General features: G+C 41.2%; 1 protein-coding gene across 1 annotated transcript in view; it reads right to left on the bottom strand.

Annotated features, from left to right (window-relative positions):
* Positions 1-23,042, bottom strand: part of LOC128697881 (FERM domain-containing protein 4A) — a 313,848-nt gene extending 290,806 nt beyond the window's left edge. Inside the window, exon 1 of the mRNA XM_070090149.1 lies at positions 22,552-23,042. Coding sequence (XP_069946250.1) covers positions 22,552-22,593 — 42 coding nt within the window. The 5' untranslated portion in view covers positions 22,594-23,042. The remainder of the gene's footprint in view (positions 1-22,551) is intronic.
* Between the last annotated feature and the right edge of the window lie 1,267 nt (positions 23,043-24,309).

Raw genomic sequence — 24,309 nt, 5'->3', positions numbered from 1 at the left:
CAGTGGGTAACCTGTCTATCTTTCCAGCTTGGATGACAGAGAGGGTCACCTGCCAATCAATGAGCAGAATTGATGGAGATGGACTAATGTCCTGAGACTTCCCCTTTTTGGATTTAATTACCTGTGCACCTGTATGAAATTGCAGGACGTAACCCCTCATCATTGCAGTGGTAAAGAACCTGCTTTCCTGTCATCGGGATATAATACTCAAGGCTATACTGTGAAGAATGAACCGGTGGGTTGTAACCAACACCTGCGACCCTTCCCCCCATCATCAGCAACGGCTACGATTTCAACAACACAGTGTCACCAACACCAGACACCCAAGTTTTAAATTAGCGTTGAATTCAATTATCATTTATATTTTTCATTTTTCATTTTCTTTAATGTAGGATTAATATTTCATATTTAAGTGTTTTATATTTTCTATATAATAAAGTGTTTATGTTTGTCTGTTATTATTTCTTTTTCTATTCATTAATTTTCCTGAGGAGGAGCCAGCCTGGGTAATACTGTCTGAAGTTGTTACAGGGCTGAGTAAGCCTTCACAAGTGGCGACCTTGCCAGGATCAACTCTACTGAATCAAGATTCAACTCCATCTCGAATCTACCATTGGAACTTCAACGCCGCATACCACAGATGGTTACCACCAGCCATGAGTAATCATTCTCTATGGTAGGACTACAGTACAGGTATTTAAAAGATTTGGTGATTGTTAGTCTCAATTTATTGTAAGTCAAGTCAAGGCAGGAATACTAGTTAATTCTGCCATCTATTTTTTGTGTGAGCTTGAAACACTTTGGAGGATTAGACTCTAGGGACCCGAGATTTTCCAGTGACAATTTGTTTCATTGAGCTCTTTATTATATCAAGGGAACTGTCATAGGACACTCTTGATTTGTTGGTGAGAAGATTGGATGGTCAAGTGACCCCATTCTACTTACTGTTTGCTCGGAGCTGGCATAGAACCCTTCGTTTTAATTAATACATATTGTTTAATTGAAGCAGGGATTGAGCCCTCTGGTTTATTTACAGTTTGAGCGGAGCAGGAATTGAACCCTCCGTTTTCTTTAATACCCGTTTCATTTCCCCTGATAGTTTAAGTTATTCTTGCAAGTATGGATGAATACCAGTTTTGGATGAATGCTGGAAGTAAGTTAGGAATAACAGGGAAAAATTTAGAATCTTTCATTAGTGCTAAGATCCAGGAAAGACTTGAAAGAGAGAGAATTGAGAGAGAAGAAAGACAGAAAGGGAAAGAGAAGAAGAAAAGGAGAGAGAGAGAATAGAAAGAGAAGAAGAAAAGGAGAGAGAGAATCAAAAGAGAAGAGAAAAAGGAGAGAGAGAGAATTGAGAGAGAAATCCAAGAAAGACAGAAAGAGAGAGAGAAGACAAAAAGGAGCGTGATAGACTTGATCGTGAGGAGAGAGCTAGAGTACGTGAAGAACAAGTTAAATTAAGAGAACTTGAGGAAAGAGCAAAGGATAGGGAACGTGAGGAACAAGCTAAGATACATGAGGAACAGGTTAAATTAAGAGAACTTGAGGAAAGAGCAAAGGATAGAGAAGTTGAGGAAAAAGCTAGAGAACGTGAGGAAAAAGCTAGAGAGCTTGAGTTAATAGAGAGAGAAAAGGATCGCAAGCTTGAAAAATCTCGCCTTGAATTAGAGAATAAAAAGTTAATTCTTACACAACAATTAGAGGAAGGAGTAATTGAACATCATGCAGCTAGTGCACATATTCCAACACCTAATTTACCTCCCTTCAGAGAGGGGGAAGACATAACTTCATACATTATCAGGTTTGAAAATACCGCTACCCTCTGTGAATGGTCTGTTGACACCTGGGCTACCAGGTTAGGAATGTTATTTTCCGGTACAGCTTTGAATATCGTTGTAACTTTGTTGCAGGATATTATATGTAATTATAACCTACTGAAGAAGGCAATCCTTAAAGCATACCAAAAAAAACATTAATTCTTACAGGAAAGATTTCAGGTATGCCACCTTACAGCCGGGCCAGAACTTTCAGCAGTTACAGGTAACACTCTTTCGTTTGTTCGACTTTTGGATAGAGAGTTCAGGAATTGATCACAGTTATGAATCTCTTAGAGACTTCATGGTTGCTGACCAGTTCCTGACAGCTCTTCCTCACCAGATACGAACATTCATTAGAGAACGTAACCTGATTAAAGCTGAGGAAGTTGCTGAGGCTGCTGACCTGTATGCTGAGGCTCACAATTCCTATAAAGACCTAAAGGGATCGAACCCTAAGGGCAAGGGTTCATCAGACCTTAAGAAATCAAAGCCTCTAGTGGAAAGTAAAATGACTTCTTTTATTCCTGTTTGTCATTTGTGTGGTGTTAAGGGACATAAACGTCCAGATTGTCCTTCTAAGAAGGTCCAAAAAGTTGGAAGATGTTTTAAAGACTGTAATGACAAAGCACCCTTCTGTTCAGGAACAGTTAATGGACTTAATGTATCTACCATTTTACGAGACACTGGATGCACATGTATAGTCATTTCTGATAAGCTGTTCCCTAACCTTAAAGAAACTCATTCCTCTGCTATACTTTCAGACTACTTGGGCTGTACGGACACTTTTCCTACCATCCGTTGTTACATTAGGTCTAAATGGTTCACAGGTTGGTCTGAAGCCGTACTAGCTCCCATCACTTCTTGCTCCGTACTAATAGGTAATGTAAAAGGTGCCATTCTTCCTTCTGAGGTTGACCTTTCATCACCAAAGGTGGATGTAAGTGTTCCAGATCCTCTTCCTGTAGAGTCAGAGAAGCCCCTCGAAAGTTCAGATGAGACAATGTCTCGTGAGATTCATGTGGGATTAAAAACCAGTGATGCTACTCTCGAAAGCGAGGTAGTAGGATCACCGGTTCACTTGTTAGATGAAAGTGAAGATATCACCTCCGATACCATAAATGTCTTGACTAGGGCTCAGACCAAAGCCCAGGTTTCTCCTACTGTCCATCCTTTGATTTTCCCTGACTTTAAGCCTTTAGATATATCGAAGGACTCCTTTGTCAATTTCCAACGTAATTGCCCTTCTCTTCAGAATTGCCATAATGCCGCTAAACAAAATCAAGTTATCCAAAGGAAAAACTTTTCATATAAATTTGAATATATAAAAGGTATCTTGTACAAGTCAGTATTCAAATTAAATTCAGATGAGATAGACTATTCCATCTTAGTTGTTCCAAGTCAATGCAGAGAGACTGTTCTTAAAATGGCTCATGACCTGCCAGTGGCCGGACATTTCTCGCATAGTAAAACCTTAAATAAAATTAGGGAAACCTATTTTTGGCCAAAAATGTCCTCAGATATCACTACATATTGTAGATCGTGTAAAGTTTGCCAACTGTCATCCTTCCGAGGTACCAGGCGAGTACCTATGGTCAAAATGCCAGTCTTTATGGTACCTTTTGAAAGAGTAGCTATTGACATCGTTGGTCCTTTATCTCCACTGTCATCTGGGGGACATAGATATATATTAACATTAGTTGATTATGCTTCGAGTTTCCCTGAAGCCATACCCTTAAAGACCATAACTACTACAGAGGTGGCTGAAGCCCTTTTGTCCATCTTCTCCAGAGTGGGCATCCCTAGAGAAATTTTGTCTGACCGTGGGACACAATTCACATCTGACTTAATGCAACATCTATACCAACTTCTGGGAGTGAAGCCTCTCTTCACCACACCCTATCATCCCAGCTGTAATGGGAGGATTGAGCGCCAGCATTCGATTCTCAAGTCCATTTTAAGGAAACTTTGCTCCCTTAAACCTAAGGAGTGGCATCGTTACCTACCCTGTGCTTTGTTTGCCATGAGGGAAGTTCCCAGTGACTCTTTGGGGTTTTCACCTTTTGAACTTCTCTATGGTAGACAGGCCAGAGGCCCATTGTCCATCCTTCATGACTTATGGACTAATGAGGAGGTGAGTGCTGAGGTTCAGTCTTCTTACCAGTTTCTCCTTGACCTTAGATCCAAACTTGAGGAGACCTCTGACATAGTTTCGAAAAACCTAAGCTTGTCAATGGACCAGTACAAAACCTATTTTGATTCCAAAAGTCAGAGAAGTTTTAAAGTAGGAGATGAAGTTCTTGTACTTTTTGGGAAAGTTGACTACCTCATAGAAGTCAAGGGGAAACCTAAACTTTATCATATCAACATCCTTAAGAAATATTACCGAAGAAATTCGGTTAACTGCCTTAATAACTTTGACTTAGTTTTTCCACACGAACTTGATACAACAACTGAAGAATGTAAGGTGTGCGTAATTGACACCTCTAACTTAGACTATGATGAAGAACTACATGACTTGGTGACTTTTGACCACTCGGACGCAACCAACATTAATATTAATGAATCTTTGGATGACCATAAGAGACATGAACTACTTCAATGTGTGAGTAACTTTTCAGACGTCTTTACTGATATTCCAGGTGTTACCTCCACGGTAGTCCATAAGATTGACTTAGTGACAGACAATCCTATCAAACGAAAATTATACCCAGTTTCAGTTCACCTTAGGGATGCATTTGACCGAGAGGTAGACAAATTATTAAAACTAAAGATCATTGAACCTTCAGTATCTTCATATTGTTCACCAGTAGTCATGGTTAAGAAGGAGGATAATTCATATAGACTTGCTATTGACTTCAGAGGCCTTAATGCTATAACTCGGTGGGATGCTGAGCCTATGCCCTTAATAGATAGCGATCTACACAAATTTTATGATGCTTCCTTCTTTTCAGAGATTGATATTGTGCAGGCATATCATCAAGTAATGTTAGATCCTTCTTCTAAGCAGTACATCGCTTTTCCTACACACCAAGGACTGATGCAATATAGAACTATGCCCTTCGGTTTGGTAACTGCCTGTGCTACCTACGTGAGACTGATGAGAAAGGTCTTGGGTAATATGCCAAATGTTTCAGTTTATTTTGATAACATTTACGTAATGACATCCACGTGGGGCGAACATATCCAAACATTAACATCAGTTTTGCATAGGTTACGCTCACATGGCCTCACTGCCAAGCCGAAGAAATGCTTCCTTGGGCATAACAAGATTAGATATCTTGGACTGATACTTTCTAATAACTCTCTGCAGCCTCTCCCCAGTAAGATCAAAGCTTTATTAGAATTTAAATTCCCCAAAACCAAGAAGCTCATGCGTAGCTTTCTTGGTTCTGTAAATTTTTATGCACGGTTTATCCCGAACCTTACTGATCTTACAGGCATCTTATCCGACTTCCTTAAAAAGTCTGTGAAGGAACCTCTTGAACTTTCCGACGTAGCTCGGGAAAAGTTTAATGAGATTAAAAGTATCTTTTCGAAAGACCCTATACTTAAGATTCCAGATATTAATAAAACATTTTGTTTAAGAACTGATGCCTCCAATACTGGCTTAGGTGCGGTGCTACTACAATACCATGATGGTACTCCCTTCCCTGTATGCTTCCTAAGCCGGAAACTCCTTCCCGCAGAAACGAGATACTCCACCATAGAAAAGGAATGTTTGGCCCTTGTGTGGGGTATCTCCAAACTTAAATTTTATTTGCTGGGAAAAGAATTCATTTTAGAAACGGACCACAAACCTTTGATATACCTAGGAACTTTTAAGGGAACCAACAGTCGCCTCTTGAGGTGGACATTGGCACTCCAGGCTTTTAAGTTCCATATTGTGTATATCAATGGTTCATCCAATTATTTCTCTGACTGGTTAAGTCGTGACAGTCAGTAGAAGATTTCTTGCCTTACGCGACTTCCACATGTTAGAACTTTTTCCTCGCCTATTCTTCTTATACTCCTTGACTATAAGTCTTGGTATGGGGGAGTGTGAGGGAAAAGTTCAATAGATAGGAGTAGAGAGGGAGTATATAGTAACAATAGTTTCATTGCCGGCTACTTGTTAAGGTAGGGTAAGTCAAGCTCCTGCCTTTTTTCCCCCACCCCGAAAGTGATAGTTTGACTGCCGGCTGCTTGTTAAGGTAGGGTCAGTAAAGCTCCCGCTATCCCTTCCCCTCCTTCTCCCCCCCCCCCCCCGAAAGGTGACGTGTGGGGCTCCAGTCCAAACAGTAATCACTAGACTCAGCTCCCAGCACTACTGTAAGTACATGCCTGCCTTGTATTCTAGTGGATTTATTGGTTGAAAGCTTCACTTTTGACCAATAATAAACTTAGTCCTTTCAGTCTTGCTCTAGGTTGACTGTTGTAATAATCACCACATCTTTTAGGTATTGTACTTATCATGGAGAGTGATTTCTTAAGCAGTGGGTAACCTGTCTATCTTTCCAGTTTGGATGACAGAGAGGGTCACCTGCCAATCAACGAGCAGAACTGATGGAGATGGACTAATGTCCTGAGACTTCCCCTTTTTGGATTTAATTACCTGTGCACCTGTATGAAATTGCAGGACGTAACCCCTCATCATTGCAGTGGTAAAGAACCTGCTTTCCTGTCATCGGGATATAATACTCAAGGCTATACTGTGAAGAACGAACCGGTGGGTTGTAACCAACACCTGCGACCCTTCCCCCCATCATCAGCAACTGCTACGATTTCAACAACACAGTGTCACCAACACCAGACACCCAAGTTTTAAATTAGCGTTGAATTCAATTATCATTTATATTTTTCATTTTTAATTTTCTTTAATGTAGGATTAATATTTCATATTTAAGTGTTTTATATTTTTTAGTTCTTCACATAAAATATCATTTTGACTATATAATAAAGTGTTTATGTTTGTCTGTTATTATTGATCTTTTACTGCTATTCATTAATTTTCCTGAGGAGGAGCCAGCCTTACATAAATAACATTTAAATAAAGGTAATACTGTCTGAAGTTGTTACAGGGCTGAGTAAGCCTTCACACAGGCTGACAGTGTGCGTGGAGATACTAATGCACTACCGAGCTTTGTTTTACACAACCCTGAACACCTAACCCGCCCGATTTTGTTATACTTTACTGTCGGATAATTATGCGTAAATATAAGCCTATATATATATTATTCTAACCTAACCTAGAATAACATACAAAAGTTTAATAAAGCGTCGGAATGGGCATAAAATCAATTAGGAAAGGAGCTTTCCAAAGCTAGTTGCTGCACGATCTAACTTGGAACCAAAATTAAATATTAGTGATTTTACATTAATTTATGATGGTTAACCTGACCAAGCCATACATAGCCTATAATTATTTACACTTAACAGCCAATAATTGAAATGCAACAACTGAAAGTTGAGGTCGTGCAGCAAGGCGAAGTCGTTCTTTTAAGAGTTAAAAACAACAAATTCTATCTTTCTATGAGAGGACGAGTTGGTGATAACTAACAAAACGTTAGTGGTACTCCAACACATTTAACATAACCCAGAGTCCTAACAAACAATACAGATGTTTCCACTTACCACCCATCATAGCCTGGGCAACCATTGCAGCCTCTCACCTGAAAGAAATAAAATGACGTTTGTAATATCATGTTCGTGAGAGTGAATGTGAGTTAAGTTGGCGGCGGCCGGCGTGACATACAACCTTCCTTCACCACAGGTCCTACCTTACAAACTCTCCTCAGTAAACTCTGCGCTTATCAACTATTTACAAACAAGGCAGAAAACAAATTCGGCAGTTTACGTTCCTTTGTCTTGTTTTCTGTTATAATAATTTATGGTTGTCAGTATTAGTGTGTACTCTGCCTGATACTGTATACTGTTGTCAGTATTAGTGTGTACTCTGCCTGATACTGTATACTGTTGTCAGTGTTAGTGTGTACTCTGCCTGATACTGTATACTGTTGTCAGTGTTAGTGTGTACTCTGCCTGATACTGTATACTGTTGTCAGTGTTAGTGTGTACTCTGCCTGATACTGTATACTGTTGTCAGTGTTAGTGTGTACTCTGCCTGATACTGTATACTGTTGTCAGTGTTAGTGTGTACTTTGCCTGATACTATATACTGTTGTCAGTGTTAGTTTGTACTCTGCCTGATACTGTATACTGTTGTCAGTGTTAGTGTGTACTCTGCCTGATACTGTATACTGTTGTCAGTGTTAGTGTGTACCCTGCCTTATACCGTACATTGCTGTCAGTGTTAGTGTGTAACCTGCCATATACTGTACACTGTTGTCGGTGCTAGTGTGTACCCTGCCTTATACTGTACACTGTTGTCAGTGTTAGTGTGTACCCTGCCTTATACTGTACACTGCTGTCAGTGTTAGTGTGTACCCTGCCTTATACTGTACACTGTTGTCAGTGTTAGTGTGTACCCTGCCTTATACTGTACACTGTTGTCAGTATTAGTGTGTACCCTGCTTTATACTGTACACTGTTGTCAGTGTTAGTGTGTACCCTGACTTATACCGTACATTGCTGTCAGTGTTAGTGTGTACCTTGCCTGATACTGTACACTGCTGTCAGTGTTAGTGTGTACCTTGCCTTATACTTTACACTGTTGTCAGAGTTAGTGTGTACCTTGCCTTATACTGTACACTGTTGTTAGTGTTAGTGTGTACCCTGCCTTATACCGTACATTGCTGTCAGTGTTAGTGTGTACCTTGCCTGATACTGTACACTGCTGTCAGTGTTAGTGTGTACCTTGCCTTATACTTTACACTGTTGTCAGTGTTAGTGTGTACCTTGCCTTATACTGTACACTGTCGTCAGTGTTAGTGTGTACCCTGCCTTATACTGTACACTGTTGTCAGTGTTAGCGTGTACAATGTCTGATACTGTACACTGTTGTCAGTGTTAGTGTGTACCCTGCCTTATACTGTACACTGTTGTCAGTGTTAGCGTGTACAATGTCTGATACTGTACACTGTTGTCAGTGTTAGTGTGTACCCTGCCTTATACTGTACACTGTTGTCAGTGTTAGTGTGTACCCTGCCTTATACTGTACACTGTTGTCAGTGTTAGTGTGTACCCTGCCTTATACTGTACACTGTTGTCAGTGTTAGTGTGTACCCTGCCTTATACCGTACATTGCTGTCAGTGTTAGTGTGTACCTTGCCTGATACTGTACACTGCTGTCAGTGTTAGTGTGTACCTTGCCTTATACTGTACACTGTTGTCAGTGTTAGTGTGTACAATGTCTGATACTGTACACTGTTGTCAGTGTTAGTGTGTACAATGTCTGATACTGTACACTGTTGTCAGTGTTAGTGTGCACAATGTCTGATACTTTACACTGTTGTCAGTGTTAGTGTGTACAATGTCTGATACTGTACACTGTTGTCAGTGTTAGTGTGTACAATGTATGATACTGTACACTGTTGTCAGTGTTAGTGTGTACAATGTCTGATACTGTACACTGTTGTCAGTGTTAGTGTGTACAATGTCTGATACTGTACACTGTTGTCAGTGTTAGTGTGTACCCTGCCTTATACTGTACACTGTTGTCAGTGTAAGTGTGTACCCTGCCTTATACTGTACACTGTTGTCAGTGTTAGTGTGTACCCTGCCTTATACTGTACACTGTTGTCAGTGTTAGTGTGTACCCTGCCTTATACTGTACACTGTTGTCAGTGTTAGTGTGTACCCTGCCTGATACTGTACACTGTTGTCAGTGTTAGTGTGTACAATGTCTGATACTGTACACTGTTGTCAGTGTTAGCGTGTACAATGTCTGATACTGTACACTGTTGTCAGTGTTAGTGTGTACCCTGCCTTATACTGTACACTGTTGTCAGTGTAAGTGTGTACCCTGCCTTATACTGTACACTGTTGTCAGTGTTAGTGTGTACCCTACCTTATACTGTACACTGTTGTCAGTGTTAGTGTGTACCCTGCCTTATACTGTACACTGTTGTCAGTGTTAGTGTGTACCCTGCTTTATACCGTACATTGCTGTCAGTGTTAGTGTGTACCTTGCCTTATACTGTACACTGTTGTCAGTGTTAGTGTGTACCTTGCCTTATACTGTACACTGTTGTCAGTGTTAGTGTGTACCTTGCCTTATACTGTACACTGTTGTCAGTGTTAGTGTGTACCTTGCCTTATACTGTACACTGTTGTCAGTGTTAGTGTGTACTCTGCCTGATACTGTATACTGTTGTCAGTGTTAGTGTGTACTCTGCCTGATACTGTATACTGTTGTCAGTGTTAGTGTGTATTTTGCCTGATACTATATACTGTTGTCAGTGTTAGTGTGTACTTTGCCTGATACTATATACTGTTGTAAGTGTTAGTGTGTACTCTGCCTGATACTGTATACTGTTGTCAGTGTTAGTGTGTACTCTGCCTGATACTGTATACTGTTGTCAGTGTTAGTGTGTACCCTGCCTTATACCGTACATTGCTGTCAATGTTAGTGTGTAACCTGCCATATACTGTACACTGTTGTCGGTGTTAGTGTGTACCCTGCCTTATACTGTACACTGTTGTCAGTGTTAGTGTGTACCCTGCCTTATACTGTACACTGCTGTCAGTGTTAGTGTGTACCCTGCCTTATACTGTACACTGTTGTCAGTGTTAGTGTGTACCCTGCCTTATACTGTACACTGTTGTCAGTATTAGTGTGTACCCTGCTTTATACTGTACACTGTTGTCAGTGTTAGTGTGTACCCTGACTTATACCGTACATTGCTGTCAGTGTTAGTGTGTACCTTGCCTGATACTGTACACTGCTGTCAGTGTTAGTGTGTACCTTGCCTTATACTTTACACTGTTGTCAGAGTTAGTGTGTACCTTGCCTTATACTGTACACTGTTGTCAGTGTTAGTGTGTACCCTGCCTTATACCGTACATTGCTGTCAGTGTTAGTGTGTACCTTGCCTGATACTGTACACTGCTGTCAGTGTTAGTGTGTACCTTGCCTTATACTTTACACTGTTGTCAGTGTTAGTGTGTACCTTGCTTTATACTGTACACTGTCGTCAGTGTTAGTGTGTACCCTGCCTTATACTGTACACTGTTGTCAGTGTTAGTGTGTACAATGTCTGATACTGTACACTGTTGTCAGTGTTAGTGTGTACCCTGCCTTATACTGTACACTGTTGTCAGTGTTAGCGTGTACAATGTCTGATACTGTACACTGTTGTCAGTGTTAGTGTGTACCCTGCCTTATACTGTACACTGTTGTCAGTGTTAGTGTGTACCCTGCCTTATACTGTACACTGTTGTCAGTGTTAGTGTGTACCCTGCCTTATACTGTACACTGTTGTCAGTGTTAGTGTGTACCCTGCCTTATACCGTACATTGCTGTCAGTGTTAGTGTGTACCTTGCCTGATACTGTACACTGCTGTCAGTGTTAGTGTGTACCTTGCCTTGTACTGTACACTGTTGTCAGTGTTAGTGTGTACAATGTCTGATACTGTACACTGTTGTCAGTGTTAGTGTGTACAATGTCTGATACTGTACACTGTTGTCAGTGTTAGTGTGTACAATGTCTGATACTTTACACTGTTGTCAGTGTTAGTGTGTACAATGTCTGATACTGTACACTGTTGTCAGTGTTAGTGTGTACAATGTATGATACTGTACACTGTTGTCAGTGTTAGTGTGTACAATGTCTGATACTGTACACTGTTGTCAGTGTTAGTGTGTACAATGTCTGATACTGTACACTGTTGTCAGTGTTAGTGTGTACCCTGCCTTATACTGTACACTGTTGTCAGTGTAAGTGTGTACCCTGCCTTATACTGTACACTGTTGTCAGTGTTAGTGTGTACCCTGCCTTATACTGTACACTGTTGTCAGTGTTAGTGTGTACCCTGCCTTATACTGTACACTGTTGTCAGTGTTAGTGTGTACCCTGCCTGATACTGTACACTGTTGTCAGTGTTAGTGTGTACAATGTCTGATACTGTACACTGTTGTCAGTGTTAGCGTGTACAATGTCTGATACTGTACACTGTTGTCAGTGTTAGTGTGTACCCTGCCTTATACTGTACACTGTTGTCAGTGTAAGTGTGTACCCTGCCTTATACTGTACACTGTTGTCAGTGTTAGTGTGTACCCTGTCTTATACTGTACACTGTTGTCAGTGTTAGTGTGTACCCTGCCTTATACTGTACACTGTTGTCAGTGTTAGTGTGTACCCTGCCTTATACCGTACATTGCTGTCAGTGTTAGTGTGTACCTTGCCTTATACTGTACACTGTTGTCAGTGTTAGTGTGTACCTTGCCTTATACTGTACACTGTTGTCAGTGTTAGTGTGTACCTTGCCTTATACTGTACACTGTTGTCAGTGTTAGTGTGTACCTTGCCTTATACTGTACACTGTTGTCAGTGTTAGTGTGTACCTTGCCTTATACTGTACACTGTTGTCAGTGTTAGTGTGTACCTTGCCTTATACTGTACACTGTTGTCAGTGTTAGTGTGTACCTTGCCTTATACTGTACACTGTTGTCAGTGTTAGTGTGTACCCTGCCTTATACTGTACACTGTTGTCAGTGTTAGTGTGTATCTTGCCTGATACTGCACACTGTATATTTTGTGCTTCTTTTATCTCTGTTTAAAAATACGTTATATTCTGATAATGTAAACTAACTTTCAGTGAATCGTTGTTAATTGTGCAGTACCATGAATATTTTAGAAATGCGTGTCTGTCCTACCTCCTCTGACGTATACTTCTGAAACCAATAATAAATAATGCTGTTTGTGTTTGTGCTCATCGAATTGTGTTTAAGGCGGTCAATATTCAGCTTCTGCCTCCGTCTTCTATACTACTATGATCTGTATCATAATTTCTGGACACTTCGGCCTTATGCATGTATGTGTGTATATGGGGGGGGGGGGGAGAGGCTGGATGGAGGGAAGATCAACAGTGCCCACGAAAACACAAGTTGAACCTCCGGACTCTTGTCTTGCATACAGTGATCATTCATGGAGTAAAGAAGCCGCAGAGTTCATAAGAGATGATAGGATAGTGAATTATCATGTTTCTATAGTGAGTGGATGTTTGGCTTAACTTTAATCCAACTCTATATGACATGGCGATTGTGAGAATTATATTGAGATACTGTTACTAGTGCAAAATAATTACCCCACTAACTTACTAACCGTCGGCTACCGCACTGACACTATTAGTTTATTTAGGCACAAGTACACATAAGTACAATTTTCATACAGTGTAAATTACCCAGGAAAACCCAAAAAAGGTCAGACAAAGTGACTCATTTCCATTGAGGACCTTCATTTCTCAAAAAGAATAAAAAGGCACAATGCCGTGACTGGAACAAAAAACAAATAACTCGCATAGTGACTAGTTAATGCTCCAAGTCGGACAGTAACGTCGTTACAAATTTCATTCTCCTATGAGCGGGTTGTGTAATATTCCCTCACTACTACTACTACCACCACCTCCCCAACACATTCTCACTACTACCACCACCTCCCCAACCACCACACTGCTAGGTAAAACAATACACATTCTCACTACTACCACCATATGTGCATACAGTGCATCTGATTAATTTGATTTTGTGAAAGTTTTTGTGTGTACGTGTGTGTGTGTGTGTGGGTGTGTGTGTGTTTCTGTGTGTGTGTGTGTGTGTGTGTGTGTGTGTGTGTGTGTGTGTGTGTGTGTGTGTGTGTGTGTGTGTGTGTGTGTGTGTGTGTGTGTGTGTGTGTATCCCTTTCTATTGTATTGAGCCTTTGTCATGGGTCAGACGTTATGTAATACTTTATATATGTATGATTCGATTCTTTTTAAAGTTTATAATTATAATATGGTGTCAATGCTAAGTTCTTGATGTTAAGTGTAAGTCTGTATGGTATACAGACATATCTAGACAGTTTGGTGACGTAGTCCATTTATGACAGAGATTTAGTATATGGGTTTATTGTAACAGTATTGCGCTTCAGTTTTTGTGTTCTAAGCTGTATTCTTTTTCTGTTTATTCGTATGTTGGTATATGTAAAGCTGTATTGTTAGGGATACATATGTAGATGTTCTAGTAAGATTATGATGTTAGGTTTTGGTTTTTTGGTTAATGCGAAGGATGGAATTTAATTGATATAACTTCTTTGTATATTTTATGTTCAAGTGTATTGAGCCTTTGTCAGATGTCATGTTATATGTACACGTTATATATATGTAAGGTTTTGCATCAATGAATGTGTATATATGTCAATTCATGACCCTGTGACAGTTTTTTTTTTAGCTATGTTCTTGCCGTAAGTTCTTATTGTATGTTTGGCAGCAATATCTTGCGAGCATATAGGTGCAATCTGTTTGTCAGTTAATTTGATTGAGATCCATACTCTCTTTATTTTTATGTTAAACTGTATTGGTTTTAAATAAAAAAAAACTACCACCACCTCCCCAACCACCACACTGCTAGGTAAAACACACATTCTCACTACTACGACCACCTCCCCAACCACCACACTGCTAGGTAAAACGACACACATTCTCACTACTACCACCACCTCCCCAACCACCACACTGCTAGGTAAAACGACACATATTCTCACTACTACCACCACCTCCCCAACCACCACACTGCTAGGTAAAACACACATTCTCACTACTACCACCACCTCCCCAACCACCACACTGCTAGGTAAAACACACATTCTCACTACTACCACCACCTCCCCAACCACCACATTGCTAGGTAAAACAACACACATTCTCACTACTACCACCACCTCCCCAACCACCACACTGCTAGGTGAAACACACATTCTCACTACTACCACCACCTCCCCAACCACCACACTGCTAGGTAAAACAACACACATTCTCACTACTACCACCACCTCCCCAACCACCACATTGCTAGGTAAAACACACATTCTCACTACTACCACCACCTCCCCAACCACCACACTGCTAGGTAAAACAACACACATTAACTATCACATTAGTTCCATCTCTGTCAGGTTACCTAACATTTTATCGATAACTGTACCATTATTACTAACCACCACACTGACATTACCACCAGTCAACCAGACGACTAAGACGACAGTTTACCCGGCTAACAGGAAGACAGTTTTACCCGGCTAACAGGAAGACAGTTTACCCGGCTAACAGGAAGACAGTTTACCCGGCTAACAGGAAGACAGTTTACCCGGCTAACAGGAAGACAGTTTTACCCGGCTAACAGGAAGACAGTTTACCCGGCTAACAGGAAGACAGTTTACCCGGCTAACAGGAAGACAGTTTTACCCGGCTAACAGGAAGACAGTTTACCCGGCTAACAAGAAGACAGTTTACCCGGCTAACAGGAAGACAGTTTACCCGGCTAACAGGAAGACAGTTTACCCGGCTAACAGGAAGACAGTTTACCCGGCTAACAGGAAGACAGTTTTACCCGGCTAACAGGAAGACAGTTTACCCGGCTAACAGGAAGACAGTTTTACCCGGCTAACAGGAAGACAGTTTACCCGGCTAACAGGAAGACAGTTTTAACAGGAAGACCCCGGCTAACAGGAAGACAGTTTACCCGGCTAACAGGAAGACAGTTTACCCGGCTAACAGGAAGACAGTTTACCCGGCTAACAGGAAGACAGTTTACCCGGCTAACAGGAAGACAGTTTACCCGGCTAACAGGAAGACAGTTTACCCGGCTAACAGGAAGACAGTTTTACCCGGCTAACAGGAAGACAGTTTACCCGGCTAACAGGAAGACAGTTTACCCGGCTAACAGGCAGTTTACCCGGCTAACAGGAAGACAGTTTACCCGGCTAACAGGAAGACAGTTTACCCGGCTAACAGGAAGACAGTTTACCCGGCTAACAGGAAGACAGTTTACCCGGCTAACAGGAAGACAGTTTTACCCGGCTAACAGGAAGACAGTTTACCCGGCTAACAGGAAGACAGTTTACCCGGCTAACAGGAAGACAGTTTACCCGGCTAACAGGAAGACAGTTTTACCCGGCTAACAGGAAGACAGTTTACCCGGCTAACAGGAAGACAGTTTACCCGGCTAACAGGAAGACAGTTTACCCGGCTAACAGGAAGACAGTTTACCCGGCTAACAGGAAGACAGTTTACCCGGCTAACAGGAAGACAGTTTACCCGGCTAACAGGCATCGTCTCATCAAGTTCACCACGCAGACTTAACAGCCTCTATGTCAACATACTTCAAGTGCTCTTAACACCTAATATACAAGTGCAGACAAATAAACCAAACTGCATCCATCAATTAACTGCATAATTAACTTGCCATCTATGGATACAAATATAACTAGTATTTAAAATGATAAAAAATACCCAACAAATATAATCTAATACCTAGAATTATAGAGAATACCCAACAAGTATAACCTAGCATCTAGAATTATATATAATATCTAACAAGTATAACCTAGCGTCTAGAATTATTATAGAGAATACCCAAGAAAGAAACTAACCAAGAAAGTAATCAGTTAGGTAATTAACCAGGATGACAGGTGAGAGGACACTAAAGACCCAACTTGAACACTACCTGGAGACTGTTCCGGGGGTCACCGCCCCCCGACCTGGTCTCGGACCGCAGGCACCACGTTTTAAGTTTAACTAGTCAAGAACCCTCTTAAGGAAAGATAGAGGTCTATTCTTACACTCTACAGTCTTCTTCACTTACTCTCCCTCTACACTACTCTACCCACGAACTTCACCACTAATCAGTCTTTACGACATTATGAGTAGAAGACGCCAGCAGGTTGCTCGAATCATGTGTAATGAGAAGGTGCCAAACCCTGTGTAAAAGAGAGAGAGAGAGAGAGAGAGAGAGAGAGAGAGAGAGAGAGAGAGAGAGAGAGAGAGAGAGAGAGAGAGAGAGAGAGAGAGAGAGAGAGAGAAAGAGACAGAGTGAATGGGAAAGACATATAGCAGCAATCTTTAGAGACTCTACAGTATTCACGAAAGTGGTTACTAGAATGCACTAGTGATAATTATGATGTAATGTGAGAGCAAAAGAGCACTGCAGACAACGACCATGGTGAACGATATGGAAGTAAGCATTACAAGGAACATAATGAATGATATGAGAGTATCACAAGGAACATAGTGAATGATATGAGAGTATCACAAGGAACATAATGAATGATATGAGAGTATCACAAGGAACATAGTGAATGATATGAGAGTATCACAAGGAACATAATGAATGATATGAGAGTATCACAAAGAACATAGTGAATGATATGAGAGTATCACAAGGAACATAGTGAATGATATGAGAGTATCACAAGGAACATAATGAATGATATGAGAGTATCACAAGGAACATAATGAATGATATGAGAGTATCACAAGGAACATAGTGAATGATATGAGAGTATCACAAGGAACATAATGAATGATATGAGAGTATCACAAAGAACATAGTGAATGATATGAGAGTATCACAAGGAACATAGTGAATGATATGAGAGTATCACAAAGAACATAGTGAATGATATGAGAGTATCACAAAGAACATAGTGAATGGTATGAGAGTATCACAAGGAACATAGTGAATGATATGAGAGTATCACAAAGAACATAGTGAATGGTATGAGAGTATCACAAGGAACATAGTGAATGATATGAGAGTATCACAAGGAACATAGTGAATGATATGAGAGTATCACAAGGAACATAGTGAATGATATAAAATAATTACAAGAAACATAATAAATGATATAAGAATATCACAAGGAACATAGTGAATGTTATAAGAGTAAGTATCACAAGGAACATAGTGAATGTTATAAGAGTAAGTATCACAAGGAACATAGTGAATGTTATAAGAGTAAGTATCACAAGGAACATAGTGAATGTTATAAGAGTAAGTATCACAAGGAACATAGTGAATGTTATAAGAGTAAGTATCACAAGGAACATAGTGAATGTTATAAGAGTAAGTATCACAAGGAACATAGTGAATGTTATAAGAGTAAGTATCACAAGGAACATAGTGAATGTTATAAGAGTAAGTATCACAAGGAACATAGTGAATGTTATAAGAGTAAGTATCACAAGGAATGCTTCAACAACAACATAACTCCAGTGACAAGTAAAACTAACGAACCTATTACTAACTGCCTTCATGAACCATAACAAAAAATCTTTTATGATTTTAAACATGAGTCAGACGTATCTTGTAGTATGTGGCGTCAGCATGTAAAACATCACCAAGATTTAAAAGTTAGCAACTAAAGTGATAATGAACTATGGAAAATAGTCGTATGAAGAGAAGATTAGGAACTCAAACTAACAATAAGAGAATAGAGGATGAATAGAGGGAACGTGATCATGATGTAAGAGAATACTAAGTACAGCAGAGACAGTGGACGTGAACAGACTGTTTAGGAAGGAAGGCGAGAGAGTTAAAGATGCACAGTACATGCGCCTCAGGACGTCAAGAAATATTTTTTTTTTCAATTGTCATTGTAGTAGTTAGTAATGGAATGAAGTAGAAAAACGTGGTAAACACCACACACAGTTTCTGGAGAAGGTATAATTGCGCTCTGCAGGTCACTGGTCAATATAGGCAGACAACACTAGTTAGCAGGCGGTGCGAGAACCTGGTAAGACAAGGTTATATACACTGAGACTTATATATATATCAGTGTGTCTATATATACTGAGAGTTTACTTTAATCCTTTGTTTACAGATTAAGTATCCTTCACTAGTGGTGTACAGGTTACGTGCAGTCTTAATGACTCTTGTGTAGTTGATAAGCTTTAAATTCAATAAATCAATAAACGGGCTATAAACTGACCCCTGCAAAACAAGTAAGCGAGTACAACTGAACACGCACACATACACACTGGCACACATACATACACACTGGCACACATACACACTGGTACACATACACACTGGCACACATACACACAACTCCAACAAATTCAAGTTCATACAAACTGGAGAGGATATTTATTGGAGAAGATAAAGGCAGATCGGACACAAAGAGCAACACAGGTGGAGAGAAGTTGCAAATATCAAGGAGTGAAAAACACCTGGGGGTGAATATAACACTAAGTATATCGCCAAACATACAGATATTCCGCATAGCATCAGCGCCATATGCAAGACTGGCAAGCCTCAGAATAACATTCAGGAATTTGAATAAAAGATCTTTCACAGCCTTATGTAGGACATATGTTAAGCGACTCATTGAATTTGTGGATTCAACATAGCTCTCACACCTGGTCAGTCACGTGAAAAACCTGGAAAAGATCCAAAGTTTGCAACTAGGCTAGTACCAGAACTGAGAGGAATGCACATGAAGAGAGACTGAAGGAGCTGAGCCTGATGACCTCTGAGGAAGGAAAGGCAAGGAGAAGCAAGATCACTACGTATAAAATCGTAACAGGAGTTTATAGGGTCGACTGGAAGAGACTGTTTGAATTAAGAGAACCGGGATAAAGAGGATACAGGTGGAAAGTGAAAATGCAGATGAGTCACAGACTATGTTGATGCTGATCAACACCTCCGTGAGCACACACACACACACACACACACACACACACACACACACACACACACACACACACACACACACACACACACACACACACACAAATACAGTAACGCTGAAAACTTTATTGAAATAATGGGGAGCGGGTGACGCAGAATAAGTCAATAAGACCATCAAGCAAGAGGAAAGTTGTGACAAAAAGCCTAAGCTTCATTAAGAGTGGCAGAGGAAGGATGAAAGACAGTGAGAAGTGTACGACTGACCAAGGAAGCTGCAGTGACCCTGCAGCTCTGTGATGCTTAATACAACCAGGGTAATCCCTCCCCTCCTCTACCCTCTCTACCACTACCCACCTCCCAGGAAGTGCCACCTGGCACCCTTCACCCGCTGCTGTTGTGACACATGACTGGGAGTGCCACCTGGCACTCGTCATTAGCTGGTGTTCTTGTGACATTTAAGCTGGGAGTGCCGCCTGGCACCCTTCACCAGCTGGTGTTTTTGTGATACTTAAGCTGGGAGTGCCACCTGGCACCCTTCACCAGCTGGTGTTCTTGTGACACTTAAGCTGGAGTGCCACTTCATTTCTTCCAGCTTCTTGTATTACATATCAGAAATAATAACATCATAAGAATAATTACAGGAAAATACTAGTGACAAGCGACGATTATTTAATCAATAACAACTCAACAAAGCCCTTATACTTATGAGGCTTTTGTAAGCAGCATCAACAACAGCAGCATCAACAACAGCAGCAGCAACAACAGCAGCAGCAACAGTAGCAGCAGCAGCAACAACAACAACAACAGCAGCAGCAACAGTAGTAGGATAACAGTGTCAACCGAGATACCTGTGTAGTATCTAAGTAACTAGTAATTCAAATACCATTTATGCCATTTATGACTTCACGGACTCCCGAGCTCCGTGAGTCATAGCAGAGAGTCGGACCTCAGACCAGTAAGAAGCGGACAGGCTGGGCATCGTCAGTTATTTTCCCAATATATCGCCCTGTATAACGGCCTACAGCGTGTTTACTTCACCTTCACTCCATTCTTTATGATCCCGACATCAGTAGTAGTAGAATTGGTATATAAATGATATATGGAATTACAGAAGTTTGTGTAAAAGCTGCCTGATGAGCCGGGTTATGCTATCAGGCCATGACCAGGTGAGTATGGTCTCAGACCGGGCTGCTAGCGAAGAACAACTCTAGGAACGGAACACAGGTACGTCTAGGGTTGCACAGACTGTGAGGGTGGAAAGGAGGGAGAGGAAAGGCAGAAGAGAGGAAGGAGAACATGAGAGAAAAGACAAACACACCAGTTCCAGATTTTTTTTTTAGACTGTTTTGCTGCTTAGAGCTTTATAAGTCATACTGAGATTACAGCTAACATGTAAACTGTTGGAACGTACAGGTGAGGTTTCTCATGGACAGCTGTCAGGTGAGCCAGAGTCACTGTAGGGAAGTCATAGGTTAGGTCTTTTTAGTGGATGGTGCATGTAAAGGAGCGCTGCAGTAAGTTCACTAGTCAATGTAATGTCCAATCACAGGTTAGCTGTTGTCCACATAATATGATAGAGGTTGTGATGATATGTGGGTCACCGGACCACCAGCAGCAACATCCTGATTGACCAGGCAACCACCAGACGAACCTGCCCCAAGGCTGAGCTCTGAGAGAAGAAAAACTCTCAGAACTTATCAAAGGTAAGTTAAAAGGACCTTAGTTTGCTCAATGGTGTTCTGTGTACTAATGACGGCTATTTCTCAACGTTATCATCAAGTCTTATCCACTTCCTCAATGAGGCTGGCATCCTGCCATGCCATATAATGTGAATGTCCCCGTGGACGACACATGTACTACTGGTGTTCTGTGTTCTGCATTTGTAAGGGTATTCGCTTATTCTGGTTTTTAAATTGAGTTAAGTCTCTCCTATGTGTTTTCCACCATATTCAGTGCAGGAAACTGCTGTAAAGAGACAGAAGTGAAGTTAAATGTTTTGTCTATATAGTGGGCTTTATCACATCACACACAGATAAGCCTAGTAAGAAAAAGCGAACATATAAATGCTGAGGAGCAGTTATGTGAAGAGGAAGTGAGGTGCACGTCAGGTCACATTGATTCTCAAGCATCCAAGTAATTTTTTGGCAAGAGATTTAGTTGTTCTGGCTGAAACTGTTAAGAGATACACATGAGTGAAGACTCATGACATCTTCTCTGGGTGTCATGTTTAAGGCAATAATCAGTGCGTAATTCCAGTTTATCAAGTTGTCGTTGGAATTAAGAATATATTGCAGAAGCATATTGTCAAAGTCGGACATATTCAGTTAACGTACAAGTGTTCTGAGGTGTGTCTGTGGAGTTCTCTAGCTGTCTCACCTATGGAGATTCTGCTATAGTTGTTTCATGGTAATATACAATCCCATGCAACAAATGTGACATAATCTATAGCAAACTCCAAAAATGCATTTCAGAACAACAACATGCCAACAGAATGAGAAACGTTTTCAATGCCTATGTAATATCCTATAATTCAAACAATCACTCAATAAACTAGAATGATTCACTACTTGTTGCCAAAGAATAATAACACCCAGAGACGAAGATAGCTTTGATCCGCACTTATCAGTGTCAACAACAAGATAAACCAGAACTGTTTCTATAACATAGCTGAACCTCTTGCCAGAAAATTACCTGGAATCTTAAGAATCAATGTGACCTGACGTGCACACCACTTCCTCTTCACCTCGCTTCTACTCACTACATATGTTCACCTTCTCTTATTACATTTCTCTGTGATCTGATAAAGCCTACTGTGTGGAGGAAATGTCAATGATTCCATATACGTGTATTTGTTTCTCTTCACCATGGTCTTGGTATCTCATACTATTACCATCACTCAGACATTAATGTTACTCTGACTGTTGTATCCTGGTGTACATGTACATGGTAACTGTAACCTCTACACAAAACGAAACGTTGTACCAATAAAAATATGTATCTTCGTCTCCTAACTTATCACTTTCTCCAGCTAACGTGATGGTCTCATACTAGGCTTCGTGATTGGTGGAAAATTATATGGTGACTGACAAGATGTGGAAAAAAGGTACTTATATACATTTCAAGACATTTATTTAAATACATGTCCTGAACTGTATATAAGTTTATAAACACATTTATAGCACCATCACTTACCTGTAGCCATAACTTGCGCCTCTCGATGCGTTCCCGTGACATGTGTGGTGGTATGACGGCGGCGGCGGAGTGTGGCACAGTGTGGCACTGAGCACATGGTCGTCAGCAGGGGCACCCAACGATGCCACTACCTAGACCCTGGCAACCTCTTCAGGGTGTGGCTCACTCGCCACCCCTGGCTGCCTCTTCAGGGTGTGCCCCACTCACCACTCCTGGCAACCTCTTTAGGGTGCAGCCCACTTACTACTTCTGGCAACCTCTTCAGGATGTAGCCTACTCACCACCTAGCTGCCTCCGCAGGGTGTAGCCCACTCTGCCACAGCTAGGCTACAAGGCGCCTGAGGTGAAGTGAGTCTCATACAACGTAATGTGTCCGCTATATATTATAACCTGTAGTGGAAGCACACTTAGAAAGCACATTTATCTAGCACTATGACACCACTATATCATAACCATACAGGCACAACGGCTTGGTTTACAGTGCCATGTATAGTGTTTAGGTGGCACAGTCATCACAGAGATTAAGATCACATTCCAATTAAGATCATATGAAGATTAAGCTCACGCTGTTAAGGGATCTTTAAAGCTATGAGTTACATAGAAGCTAAAGTCACAAAGAGTTCAAGTAGCTTCCCAGTTCTTGAGTTCTACATCACGACAAAGTTTACAGTGAGGTAACGCAACGTGGAAGAAATGTTATATTGAGACTAAGATGACAGTGTGATAAATCATCTCTGAAACAATGTGTTATGTTGGGACTAAGATCAGATCTGAATGTACGTGGAGTCCGGCTGTTTCTTTCATTGTTTCACTCTTACCTAGTGACCAAAATAAAGACTATGGTCAGTGACCGAACGACTGAGCTAATTCGACTACCCACCCAACAAGTTTACATTCTGGGATGATCACCCCCTTCCCCTCCTGGCTCAGGTCTCGGCCCAGACCTCGACGACGACCTGTTCAGTCAGACTGTTGGTGCAATGGAGAAACAAAAAAAAAAAAAAAGTAATTCGTGAAAACATTACACCATCAAAAGTTTATTCTGATATCTTCTTCCACCACAAACCATTATTAGTGGCATTCTGACAGGAGTTTACCTACAGCTGTCAGCCGGCCAAATGCTCGCAGGCAAACCGTGTCAGTCGCACGTCAGGTCAATTGATCAGACTGCCAATGTGGGCTGCCATCATCGTATCACGTGCATGTCAGTGGATGTCTCGTCAACTGCCACTAGCGTGTCAGATGAGACTGCTGCTGCTGTGACACTATCATATGACTGCCTCCTGCAATACGTCACAGCTGTGACGTAGGTGACACCTGTCACAGCCAACCAAAGAATCAGTGACAAAGTAACGTTATATACCGAGTAATCAAACTACAAAAAATGAGAGAGAGAGAGAGAGAGAGAGAGAGAGAGAGAGAGAGAGAGAGAGAGAGAGAGAGAGAGAGAGAGAGAGAGAGAGAGAGACAGCATGCTCCAGGCATACAGGAGAGTATCATCGCTGGTCGAGCTTGGAGAGCTGTTCTAGCGTTATTACAGCCCAACTGGATTCAATTTTCCTCTCGGCTAGATGTGTTCAATGTAGGGGTGTCGGAGGCGCAGTAGGCCAGGGTAAACCTTTAGGCTATTTCCCCAGCCATGTACAGCTCTGCTGTTCTTCCATGGTAGCCTAAGTAGCTGGACTGCTACCCCAGCCTTGTATAATCCTGCTGACCTCCCAGGGTAGCCTAGGTAGCAGGACTGCTACCCCAGCTTTG

This window comes from Cherax quadricarinatus, chromosome 31 (assembly GCF_038502225.1).
Source record: "Cherax quadricarinatus isolate ZL_2023a chromosome 31, ASM3850222v1, whole genome shotgun sequence".
In the NCBI taxonomy this organism is placed as follows: domain Eukaryota; kingdom Metazoa; phylum Arthropoda; class Malacostraca; order Decapoda; family Parastacidae; genus Cherax; species Cherax quadricarinatus.
The sequence above is the reverse complement of the archived record's forward strand: the minus strand, read 5'-3'. Positions and strand labels throughout refer to the sequence as shown.